Source organism: Drosophila melanogaster, chromosome X (genome assembly GCF_000001215.4).
Source record: "Drosophila melanogaster chromosome X".
Classification (NCBI taxonomy): Eukaryota; Metazoa; Arthropoda; class Insecta; order Diptera; family Drosophilidae; genus Drosophila; species Drosophila melanogaster.
The window spans coordinates 14,615,994-14,629,328 of NC_004354.4; the positions used below are offsets into that span (position 1 = coordinate 14,615,994).

The 13,335-nt window shown below is 40.0% G+C and overlaps 1 protein-coding gene across 3 annotated transcripts in view; it reads right to left on the reverse strand.

Moving 5' to 3' along the window:
* The window catches only part of NetA (Netrin-A), a 49,917-nt gene that overhangs the window by 11,982 nt on the left and 24,600 nt on the right, over positions 1 to 13,335 (reverse strand). For all 3 annotated transcript variants that reach the window (NM_001298314.1, NM_078599.5, NM_001258738.2), the window contains exon 2: positions 4,707 to 4,895. In NM_001298314.1, the coding sequence (NP_001285243.1) occupies positions 4,707 to 4,895 (189 nt within the window). The remainder of the gene's footprint in view (positions 1 to 4,706; positions 4,896 to 13,335) is intronic.

A 13,335-nucleotide genomic window follows, 5' to 3' on the forward strand; every position in this document is an offset into this window, starting at 1 on the left:
CAATGTGTAGCCGAATTGTTGCCAAACTCTCGCTACTTCTGGCAGAAAGTGCACCGTTTCGGAAAATGATTTTCCAAAGTGGGAAATGTGGGTGTGGTTGGTGTGAGCGAAACCGGGTGGCTGGTGAAATGGCAGCGCCAATTTGACGCTCGAACAATTTGCACAGCTTTAAATGTCGGCTCGCATGCAAAATGTCATAATTCAAATTGGGCGGCTTTGTCCGCCCCGCCCATCGGCGAACCTCTGTCCTTTCAAAACTGTCCGAGGATTTGGGGACATTTCGATTCTTGCGGGTTAAACGTTGCCATAAGCTCATGTGCACACTGAGAAGAACAGAAATACAATGCTCAAGAAAAAACATAGTGCTAAAGTACAATTTTGAAACTTTCATGCAAACTTTCATTTCCCACTTTTTTGATAAAATCAAAATACACCATTCTTCATTCTTTGGCTTAAGCAAATCAATCAAATTGGGCCAAATTAACTTCACTTCTTAAAATTCCAAGAGCATATCCGATTCGTTGCGCTGTCTCAATACAACCCCTATAAAACTCAAATGTTTCTATCAATATTTTTTTTTTTTTTTTTGGTACTTTTCTAGCATTTGTTTAGCTATGTCAAAATTGTTCAAAAATTGCCTGTGTTGTGGGCATGAACTTTTATAGCTTTGCCGGCAGAAAATTTGTCACAGGGCTTAGTTTTTGGCTGGAACCACCACCACCACCACCAACGACTGGCTCTGAAATAGATTTTGTCCGGCTTAGTTTGGCGAAGCCACCTTGCCATGTCGTATGATAAATGCATTTCGCGCTGGCATTCCAAAATTTCAATTAAGTTGCCGAGCGACCCTCGCAGCGATAATCTTTAACCTTTAAGCGATTCGCCACAGTTGCATCGGCGCGTTTTATGAAATTCTAATGATGTTTGACTGATTCCTTCTTGCGGATATTCCTCCCCCACGAAAATAATAATGTCCTTGCCCAGCCTCCCTCATTTTCATGAACTTTGGGCAATAAAGAAACTTTTCCCGTCTACGTGTGTGTGGCATTATTTTAATTGCCGCTCCTGCTGTTTTCCAACCATGTTATATATATTGCTGTAACATTTCGCACGTGACTTTCCGATTTTATGGCTTTTAATTTCACGTATTTAGTTACGGATAATGTTAATTGTATTCCAGGGCACGCCCAACGCCCCCAAAAGCCAGTATTTCAACGTTTCGTAGAATTCCCCCCATTGACACATGCGAATCCGTTGAGTCTTTTGTCATCGGTGGATATGGCATCTATGAGTTCCGGGCAGTTGAAAACAATTGGCAGGCATTCAATTGTATACCCTAATTACTGGGCGATGATAAACGATTATGGCAGATATAATAGATATTAAAAGGATGTCACCACACAGGGCAACTGATGCGGTAATGTTGAATTCAATTGGAGCTTTGAAATAAATACTTTGGCAATATAAATGCAATGCAACTTGATTAGTTTGAATTGCTAAAATAGACAGAAACTATATACGCAACTATACTGAACTGAATTGTATGTGCTACGAAAAGTATCTACAACTACAACTGTATCCTTTTAATCGCGAATCAACATAAATAGCAAATATTTCCTACGTTTTGCTCATTATTTGCAGAGCACACAATCTGCGATTTGCACTTCTTGTTTTTATTGCCCTCATATGTGGCATGCAGATTTAATGATGTCAACGATGGCAAACGGGGCAAAAAGTAGAGTATACTTTTTTGGGGGTCTGGCAGCAGGGGTTCAGATTTTAATTATCAAAAGAGCAGTCGTTGGGGCAAAGGCAACACATGCAGACAAGTGTATGAATAACGATTCGTTTACGGCCAGAATGTCGGGATGTTGGTAAGTCGTATCCTCACATTGGACAAATAATAATATGTAATTTTCCGGTCATTGAAACATTTGCACAAATAAGGAAATTGACTGAAATGACTTTGACAACACGTGTCCGTATCTATGAGTTTGCATCTGAATCTAAGTCTGTATCTGTATCTGCATCTACATACAGCTGTGTGTAATTTCAAATGGCAAATACCAATTTCACAGCCAACTCCTACAACCAACATTTCCATCCTAACCAAACTCTCTGTCTAGGCGATGAATTATGGCTTTGGATGGCGTTTGCTCCATTAGACTTGACTGTGCCTTCCTCGAGTAAATCATTTGAATATTTAAATTAAATCAACTTCAAATTCAAATTCAACTGATGATGCACACACACACTCGTACATACACTCAAGTGAATGTAGTTTTGCGGAAGCTAAGTTGCTCATAATCTTTTTCATTTTATCTGGCAATCGAAATGAATTCAAGGCGTTAATTATAAAGGAAGTTAATGGCATAGCTGAAATCTAATGGCTTTCAAAGTCCAGATTCGGGAATGCAGATTGCGGCAAAAAGATTTTGGAATAGAACAACTGACTGACTTATTGACAACTTAATATTAACTTAAAAGCTCAATGTTTAATCGCCACATTTAAGTGTGTAATTGTGGCGTTTGATTAAGAGTCTCTGCATATTTGCCTAGCAAGACTTACGATTCAGTTAAGTAATTATTTCGGAATTCTAAATGTTGATTATATATTCTAATTGTAATTATCTCGAAATCAATTTAATAATTTCCTATGTCAAATTAAATGCTTGTTGCCTAACATACCCATTGCAAATGAAGTGTACGTACTTCACTCTTTATTCACACAAATTCCTCGTTGCGTAAGATTAAAGTGCTTACTATTTTTAAGTCAACGCCTTAAAGGCCTTGATATTTGCAGCTTTTGAATAATAAAATTCAAAATACAACCCACAAACACATGAGTACACCCTTTTGTGGCAGCTTTTGCAGTCAAGTTTCACAAAATGCCATTAGTAATGTGAAATTATTTTAAATTTATTTCGAACGTTATGTGTGGGGATATATATGACTATGTATGAAAAACGAGCCAGCTCGAGATGAAACGTATAAATCACTGAATGTCCTCCTCCGACATTTCCGTCGGGGGCATCAGCTGTTGAGGATTCCTTCTCGATTCTTTCCTCCTGTGGCTCCTGTGCCACACAAGATTTTCCCCAGCAATTTCGGGCTGACTAATTGAAAGTGCAGAGGGGGGGGGGGGGGGGGTTAGAGGGGTGTGAGTGAGCCAAAGGAAGTGGATGGCAGCCGCAACATTTGGCAAATGACAAACATGACGTAAAACATTTTGCCAACAAGCCAGCAACAACTCGCAAAAAACACAAATGAAACAAATGAAACAATGGCAGCCACTGTAAGTCGGGGAATGTACAAATCTTTCTTAACAAATTGCACGCGTGTCAAAATTAAAACGAATAAATTTTTTATGGCCTCCGACAAAGGGGCATATAATTAAAAAAAAATTGTCACAGCGGCGCCTTTTTTGTCTCGAAAATCGCAAGTGGTTGCGATGGTTTGCGGTGGGTGGTTGGTTATTCGACGATATTTACGATGTGGCGGCTCCGTTTCGACTTAGCAGCGGATAATTAATTAAAAATCGATAAGAATTTGATTTGGATTTAACGGCTCTGGCTGAGCGGACACGAGAATTATGATGCTTAGTCAGCCGAAATCCGCAAGCCGAAACGCTGAACGCTGAATGCTGAAAGCCAAATGCCGATTGCCAAAAGCGGTTTTCGACCAAAAATTTCTGACACCGCAATGACAAACGACAGGCGGCACCCCCCTGCAACACCTACCGAAAATCCATACGAAAATCACTACCACTGGTGCCTTTTGTTTTTGTATTTGTTTTTGTTTACGATACTCGATTCGCAATTAGGTATAAATTTGTTGAATGTGAATTCCCAGCGGGATACTGCTTACCATACATGTTATACTATATCCGTTTATACATATACATACTAAGATATATATTTATATATATATATATGTATGTATGTATGTATGTATGTATGTATGTATCTGGATGCGCCACGAAACTATAAATAGTCGAGCGCTTCAGATTTTAGCCATGTGGGCCACCTGATTTGATTGTTTGCCAATGAAAATGATTGCAGGCTATAAATTTCGGCTGCTTCCTCCCCTTGTGCTTCCCCCTCCCCTTTCACCGCCTTATAAAAAAAACATATCCGGTATCTCAGTTTTCTACATTAAATAATCCACTTTGAATTCGCGGTAAAGAACAGCGCAAAAAGCTGGTTCGTCTGAACAATAATTGTGAATGAATATTATTTTGCAACAAGCAGCAATCTTAAATACTTGTATTTTTCTACTATTTATTACTTAACCCATTTGTACGATTTTTAAACCATTTTCCGTTTTTCTTCTAGCATCTTCTTCTTATCCGCTGGCTTCGGTTTTATTTTTATTGTTTCGATTGGAGCGCGTGAATTTATGGCGGTCATAAATTACATTACAAACAACACACTCGAAGGTCGCCTGGGGATGGTTTGGCCAAAGGGTGGCGGCCACAGGGGGCTAAAGGGCTGCCCAAAAAAGGGGGCCTAAGGGGCCTCGAATGGGGCACCAAAGGGGCTCTTAAGGGGTGGTCACAAGGGGGGCGGCTGGCGCAGTTGGATGTCGCTGTTAGCTAATTATTGTAAATTAGTCATTAATCTCGGGCACAAGAATGTCTGATTGCACAATACGTTCTTATTTTTTTATTGCTCGTTTTTTTTTTTTTTAATATGTTTATAGCTTACCTTTGCAAACCTTGCGATGGGTGAGTGGTTTGGTGGCGTCCCGATAGAATCCCTCCTTGCACTGGTGACAATTCCGGCCCGTAGTCGAGTGGCGACAATTCTGGCAGACTCCGCCGGAGACGCCCTGCGAAAGCCGAAAGATTTCCATATTGAAGCGGCACTGACGGGCGTGCTTGTTGCAGTTGCACTCTACAGAATGGAAAAGAAAAGAAGCAAGACCAGTTCGCATGAGAAAAGATACATTTGCTGAGTTCTTAATGTTCGCTTTCAACGGCTCTATTGCCGCCTTCGATTTGGCGATATCCCAATGCGATAAATGCAAAAAAAAAGTAGACACGCAAAATGGTCCAAAATGGGCCAAGATTTCGATATAGAATGCTGCAAATTGGGTTGGGGCAATGGAACCCAGATTGGCAGTGGATCTGCTAGATGGGAGTGCTATTTGTCTAGCGGGACATTGGCTTAGGCTGGATAATTTATGCGGCGATTTGTCTTGAATTACTTACTTAAGACGAGGAGCATATCTGGGGTAATTACACATCGAAAACGGGGCGTATGAGCAATATAGGTGAGTAAAATAACTTAACATCATTGGATTTATATGAATTAAATAATTCAGGTCCTTTTTTCCGCTCAAATACTGCATTTACCGATATAATGTGGGGGGTTTCTTTTAAATTATTGGTATAGCTAGTAGATGTTTTTACTAGCAGATGTTTTCTACCACATACATCCACTTAATGCATTTAAGATAAAACGTAACTGGCATTTACCATTCGATCAATGAAGACCAAAGATTTCTTGGCTTTTTTGCTGTCGCCTGCTGCTTGTTATGCTTTTGGCAAACAGTTTTGCTATTGACATTCGAAGGCGAGTGCTGCGGTTGCTGCTGCCTGCCATTGGTGCACTCAGAGAAATTAGTGTAATTAGTTGAAATGCAACTGATATTGGGATAAAGACTCAAAATCAAGCCAGTTTCTAAGAAGAAGTGAGCTCTTATAATAATTAAATCGATTTTCTTGTAACTTTCTACGGTAGATAGGTGAAAACCTCGCTCGTTTTTTTCAGTGTACGATTGCTATGCTGAGTTGACATCTTTCAGCTGAGGTTTGGTGGCAAAAGAAAGGAACGAACGACAGGGCAGACGGAAATGGACAGCTGACCTGTCAATGGCATCGACCACGAAACTGGAATCTTTCTGCTGTTGCAGCTTGCGGCTAGACAAAAACTTGAAGCGCCCCACCATTGTCCACTGGTCGAGGGCCCACTGTCTGCGATAATTCTGTGCAATCGACAGTTGCGGCGCATCCCGGACTTCATTTCGCAGTTTGCAGCTTGAAAAGTTCGGTGCACAGTTTTGGTTCTGGGCACATATGTATTGTATGTATGTATGTTATAATTATCTTGCACAGTGGCAGACAAGACGACACTCGCCTCCACTTTCACTCCGCTTTCCACTCTCACTGGTTCTATTGGATCACCGAATGGTCCCCATGGTTAATGCCGCATGCCACATGCCCATTCCTCATTTCTCATTCCTCAATTTCTCAATTCCCGTCCTCATGCCAGCCACAGAGCAACTTATGTCAGCGCAAATATTTGAGCGCAGTCAGAGACTTTTGCATTCATACACTGAGATAAATACATTTTATTACAAATGTATAAGCCTACAAAATCTATAAGTTATTAAAGAATGAACTGAAAAATCAAGTAACTACCATTGGCTGAGCCTTAAATCCACTTATTCTATGACTAGATACATCATTTCTCACAGTGCAGTCTTCCCAAGAGTTGAAGACCGTTGTAGAATCGTCAACAAAAGCTAAGCAAATATTTGGAAAACGCAGAGAGCTCCAAGCACGGCGTGTGGCTAATTGACAAGCTACCAGTCTACCACCACCAGATATACCAACTAGACCTAGTCTAGCACCCAAAACTCCCCACTTCCGTCCAAGAAAAAGGGTTCGGTTCGGTTTGGTTCGGTGTTAAAAATGCTAGATAATTAATTTTAATGACACACTTACGACCTGCGACTCGCGACTCCCGGCGAATGCCACTTGATTTATGGGCCGGGCAGAGATATTTTCGTTTTTTTTTTTACTTTTTCATTTTTGGATGCCATGTAAATCTCAGTTCGACGATTACAAAATGCCCATCCAGCTCAATCAAATGCGACTTAAAGCGATGCATAAAACCGCTCATTAGCCGGACCCCAAGCTGCTGTGTTAGCCGAGAAAGGTGAGCCCAGTAATTAAGTTCAAATTTGATAAGTGGCCCTCAAACACTCATACACCACCCGGCATCGCCGATGGATTTCGTTGGTCTGGGGGGAAAACAATGAAATCGTCAGTATCGGTATCGAGTATCTGTATCTGTATCTGTATCCGTATCTTTGTCGCAGTCGCAGGGCCAGAAATTAACTGCCTGGGAGAGTTTCCAATAAAACGACATTTTTAGGCCGCTTAACTTTCGACACGAATTAGTCACTCGATGACCAAAAACGATCATTAATTTTTTTCAGGGAAAGCTAGTCGGTCGGAAAAAGGATACGAGTTTCGAAAAAGATTGATTAAAGATATTTAAGTCAAGTATTTGCGATTTTAAGGAATCCGCATTAGCTGGCTCTATGAGTGAGGTCATTCTTTTGACATTCTTGGTTTCGGAAATACCAATTTGAATGGCCGCTGTTTCCGGTACTCGATCCAAGTTGACGCAGTGCAAATTTTGCGAGCTCTATGAATGGAAGCCCTTTGAAATCACAATCAGTTTGGGCATCTCTAATTAACTGCAGAAGGGTTTTTCCTATTTTTTTTTAATGCTCCTAAGGGATATTTTTTGGACATGGATTTCTGGCCAGGAGCAGATTTGGCCAAGCTTAGCAGCTCAGAATTTGCCAGTGCTGCTCCATGGAAGACCGTTGATAAATTGTCGAAAAACTTTCGCTTTTGGCCACTGCCATTGGCCGAAAACAAACCAAAATATACCGTATCCAAGCAGACCAAAGCCAAAGCCAAAGCAAACCGACCAAAAGCCAATTCAACGTTATGCTTTTGACTTGATCCAGAGTATAAAGTTCATGCCGGAAGTATTATGACATCCAATATTTTGTATGTTCGACAAAAAACATGACAACATTCAAAATAAATTCGTTTCAAATTAAAATGGATTTCTATTTATATATCATTATTGTTGTGGTCATCTTTCTTTGAAAAAAAGTTAATTAATCTATTAATACTATTGAAAAAAAGCGAATATTAATTTAATTGAAAAGCCGCAATAATTGTGGTCAACTTTCCTTATCAAAGTCATTTGACAAGCAATTTTTTTACTTCAGCTTATGATTTTTTTTATATTATTAATTATTTTATTTGAACATCAATAAAGATTAAATATATAGAAAGAAAAAAGTTTTATATGCACAAAACATTCTGATTTTTAAAATATATGATTTCAAGAAAAAACTCTTTAATATCTCAATTAAATATCATAAAACTATAGAGTTTCAATCCCGAATTTGCAGAATGGCCCCCGCATAAACCGACTAGCTGTTGATGGGTTTTTATCCCCCATTTTTGGGCGTTCCTGGCGTTCGGGGCTTGGGGTTTTGTTGGCCGGGGCTTTTCCTTGTCCATGTCCTGGCTGAGAGTTTTCAATTTTCCTCACTCGATCCCCCTCGTCTGCTGCTGGTCGTTGTCGACATTTCATCGTTTTATGATTGATTGCGTTCGCCTCGCAGTGATTTTCGGTTACCGAAAATTGTGAATTGAATTCGTGGCGTGGAAGGCGGGACAGGGGGAATGGTTAGCCCCCGAAAAAGGTTAAGGGGGGGGGGGAGGGTGTTTGGGGGATTCGAACGGAAGCGGGAACTTTCAATGGCTGTTGGTTGTTGGTGCGATTGCGGTTGCGGTTGCTGCTCTTGCGTTTTTGCACTGCAATTTGACAATTTCATCGCAAAATTGTTTTGGTGTTTGTGGCCGTGTTGTGTGCTTCTGTGATTTATCAAAAGTGGTCGTTTTACACACACACACACACACACTCGAACTCACAAAGAAAATCACGAAAAACAAAAACATTCTGGCTTGGTAATTAATAATTTGAGTTTTTGCACACAAACAAACAATGCGAAATCATTGTTCATCGGCGTACAAAAAAATCGAATGATTCACAAGAAGCCAAGCAATTATGTCATCTCATCGCGCCTTTGGCTGTCTGTCTAAAGTCCGTCTATTCTGGTTAACCCAATTTCGCCACTCTTTGAACTACAACTATACTTCTATATAGTACAGGGCAAGTATTTATAAACATTTTCATCGTAAACGGCCCAAAACAGTCGTAAACAGCCAGAACCACTTTCATAAATTCTTCGCACTGACTTCGCTGGAAGCGTCCAAAGAAAATACCAAGAAAATTGCCCATCCTCTCATCCACATGGCCCCAAAAGAGCATCCAAACAATTGGAGACCTGCGGCCAAAAAAAAGCCCCACTTTGCGTCTAACTGCATTGTAATAAGCTTTATTTGCCAGCGTAATTAACTTGCTGGCTTTTCACCAGCAAATTTATTTCGTCTGTCACCTAGTGGAGGGTAAATCTTTATTTTGCTGGCGATCAAAAAGTGGGAAAACCTTTACTGGGGCTCTTTTTCATTAGACTTGTTCATACCCTAGCTTAAGAACAAGTTAAGCAGTGAGTACTAACTAACTTTGTTAATAAAAAGTTGTATAGATTGGATTGTTTGTATAAATTATTTGTTATAAAAGTTAAATATATAAATAAATATGGAAAGTAAAATTGTTTAAGGTTTAAAAATAAATATGAAATATATATAATAAAATATTATTTTACAACTGTTTAGTTAACCCCCGCCTATTTCCATTTAAATTCAAACAATAGAACAAGAGTAATGAATAAGAGTTCTCCATGTTCGTTTGTCCATCGAATCCACTTCATACTACAGCATTTTCCGCGCCCTCGGCGCTTTTTCGGAAAACTTAAAACATTTTTCTTTTGGCGCTTCCTTGCGGACAAAAAAAAAAAACATAAAGTGCAATTAAGGCGACTGCAGCAGCTTTTGTTTTCGGTGTCGTTTCGCGTGCCGCAGCTGCAACATTTTCCTTGTCAACGGCGGCGGCGGCAGAAACAGCGATTACAAATTGTTTGCTGCCTGTGGCCAAATAAATAAATACAATAAAAAAATACGAAATACGAAAAAGCCTAGAGAGAGTCGTATGTTGTATGCTTATATAAATACATTTTTTAGTTCGGGCATCGAGTTAAAGCAGCGCCGGAATCTCCAACTTCCACTTGTTTCTTATTTTTTTTTCATCTGCATTCGGAGTTTTGTTCTCTAATTAACGCCGGGCAAATTAACATATAAATATATACACATTTAGCAGGGTGAAGGAATGGTGGATGGGGGGGGGGGGGTGAAGTCAGGGTGCATCGCCGATATCCTGCCGCTAATAAAAAACAATGTTCATGGCTTCACTTTGGCCCACACAGGTGGCTGAGGAGGGGTCGATAGGAATTTATGTTTGGTTTTTCGTCGAACTGCTCGTAGCATTCGGAGGAAAATGTTCGTTCTGTTTGTTATTTCTATTTTCTTTTTTTTCTTTTCTTTTTTATTTAAATCAAGGCCCCGAAATTATTTCAATTCTCTGTGTTTTGTCTTCCTTTTAAATATTCGAATACCAAACTCCAATTCCTACACCAATTCCAATTCCAATTCCGATTTCGGTTTTCAATTTTCGTGGTGCATTTTCTACGTTTCCCAAATTAGTGCGGAGGACGCCGAGGAAAAACAATAAACAAATTTCCAAAATGTTTGTGTGCTCAGCATCGATTCGATGAATATATGTATATATATATATATATATATATATATATGCTCGTACGAATGCAGATGTGGGGTGGGTTAAATAAACGACTCGTTAAGACACATAAATAAAACCAGCACCAGTTTCCTAATTAAGTCGCCCAGCCAAAAAAAAAAAAAAACACACACACGCACTCATTCGCCTGCAAAGTGGGCCCGAAATAAAATCATTTAACAAAATAAGTTAAGTGAACGGGGACTCTAAATGGCAGGCACTATTCACTAAAGATTGTGATCTAAAGTATTGCCAAAGCTCTGTTTCGTTTTCACTTTGTGTATTTTATGTTAAACATTTTATATACATATATAAATATACTATTTTAAAAGCCAATCTAACTTGGAAATATATTCAAGTAAATCAAATTAAACTACTTATTACCGGAAATAGTTTCATATAATTGCCTTTTTACCAGTAGCATCTATCCCTCAAATGGCAAATAAATATTATGCAGCGCATTTGAAATTACCAAAAAGGTAAATAAATCCTTGTGAATTATTCTCAACACGATTTTCATCTCTTTTCAGGCCTCATTAATTAGTTTGGACAACTTGAGATCGCAGACAAAGCAAACTCAATTGAGTGTGCTGCTGGAGTTTCTGGTGTTGAAATAGGCACATGTATCTGTATCTGTAGCTGGTGGGCGTGTGTGTGTGTGTGTGTGTATCTGGCAGATAAACAAAACAGCAGCTAGATCAACAACACTTGCAGGTGAGGTGAAAGGTCTCCGCTGCCGCCGCCCGCCCGCTGATCGTACACGTACCGCTGCTACCCGCGTACCGCTCATCCTCATCATCATCTTCAACTTCAACTTCATACCGCTTGTACCGCTCAAGTGCCGCATTGTTGTTGCTGCTGGGTTTTGATCTTTGTTTTGATTGGGATTCGCTTTTCGGATTCAGAGTCGTGTGCACAGGGAGAAATAAGTGCCACTAACTTGTCTACATAACCAATACATAAAATAAACACAGATCTGTAAATCTAATAAATATCATTTCTCTTGTAAGAAATGCAAATTAAAATTAAATAAAATCTATAGCTTATGAATACGATATTGGTGCTTAAGGTAAAGATTTATAGGTATTAGATGGCAGCATCATGCCCTTTTTTTCTCCCAGTGCACTGCCCGTTCTGCGGATCAAAGTGGTGCTGGCTGGGCTTTGAGTTTGGAACTGGTGGTGCTCGATTCGTGGTGTTGAAATGTCAGCCAGCACTTGCCGCACCGCACATGGCCTCCAATTGCGGCAATATGTTTTGTTTAACATTTTTCTCGCCTTTTTCGGGGGCCTTGCAGCCTTGCATTTGTTGCATTTGTATCATTTGCATTTTGTTTGTTTATCTTTTGCAGCTCTGCACGTGTGTGCCTCTTGTGTGGTGTGTGTGTGTGTGGGAAATCGTGGACTCTGTGCCCATGGGCCACGCCTTAATTACCATTTGCCGGGGGCTAATTCGTATAAATGATTTTTAAATGCGCAAAAATGGCTACAGGCTACTGATTCCCAATAGAGTTGTAGATTGCATTTAATTAAGCAGAAAAGTCCGTCACTTCATCACACCAGATCACCCATTCCTTTCATTCCTTCAACCCTTTTGTGTTGTCGTGTGAATGTCAATTAAAAATCGTATCTCCCGCCTGACATTGTGCATAGTATCTCGAAGATAGTCTATCTGCGATGTCCGAACAAATTCCCCAGAAACCCCTCCATGAAATGTGATGCCTACAAAAGGTCAAAGATGCCCCAATGCAGCCGCCAGCGAAACATAAATCAGCTCCACCATTCCGGGAGTGGAATGAGTTGGATGAGCTGGATGGGGGGACACGAGTTGGGGTCGAGCTCGGGTGGAGTTTTCAATGTCACTTGCAGTTACTTGCAGATTTCTCAGTTATTTTATATTCCCCCGATTGTTGACACTTGTTGATATATATATTTTTTTTTTGGCGCACTTAAGCTTGGGATTCAAATCAAAATCAAGCGAAAGATGCACATTTTGTATATATCGTTTATAACTAAGACTCAACATCTGAGGCATATTGTAAAACTTAAAGGTTGATCGAATAAACAATTCCTCTGACGTGAAACGAAAAAATTGTATTTCACCAGTCATTGTACTACGCTTTTTATATCTTAGCAAGCTGCACACTCAAACCGCCTAATGTATAAAAGACAATTGCATAAATTTATGACTTGGCACTTTTGGATATTTAGGTAGTGATCCCATGCCATGCAGGTGAAAAGGTCACCTATAATTTCCTGGAGCCCATTCCGATTGCATATTATTCTGCAATTTTGTTTTTATTGTAAGAGCATTCGGGTTTCCCCAGAAACGAGCAATTCACTTTTTAAGTAGTTTCTCCCTCTTTTTTTTTTTTTGTTTATTGTAGTTTTTGGCAATTCGTCATGGTCAGGATCGGAGATCGGAGTACGTGTAAAATCTCCAGCTGGGCGGCCTGGGCTCAGAAACTTGAATCCTTTTGTGTCCCCGGCCTGGGAAGCCGCTTCCTTCGGTTACCCTGTTCTGTTTGCCATTTATGGCACTTAAGCAAATTAATAATAAGATGCCACCAGAGGCCCAAAGTCGCACAATGCCACTGGATTTCGGTTTTTGGATATGACAATGAGCCAGGAATGGATGCACATGCATGTATGTATGTACATGCTGCCCGGTCATCATGAGATAAACTAGCAGAAAAAAAAGAAATTGTAAAAAGGGGGCGTGTCGGCCGACTCAGTTTCGTTTTCATGGATTTTAATCTTGT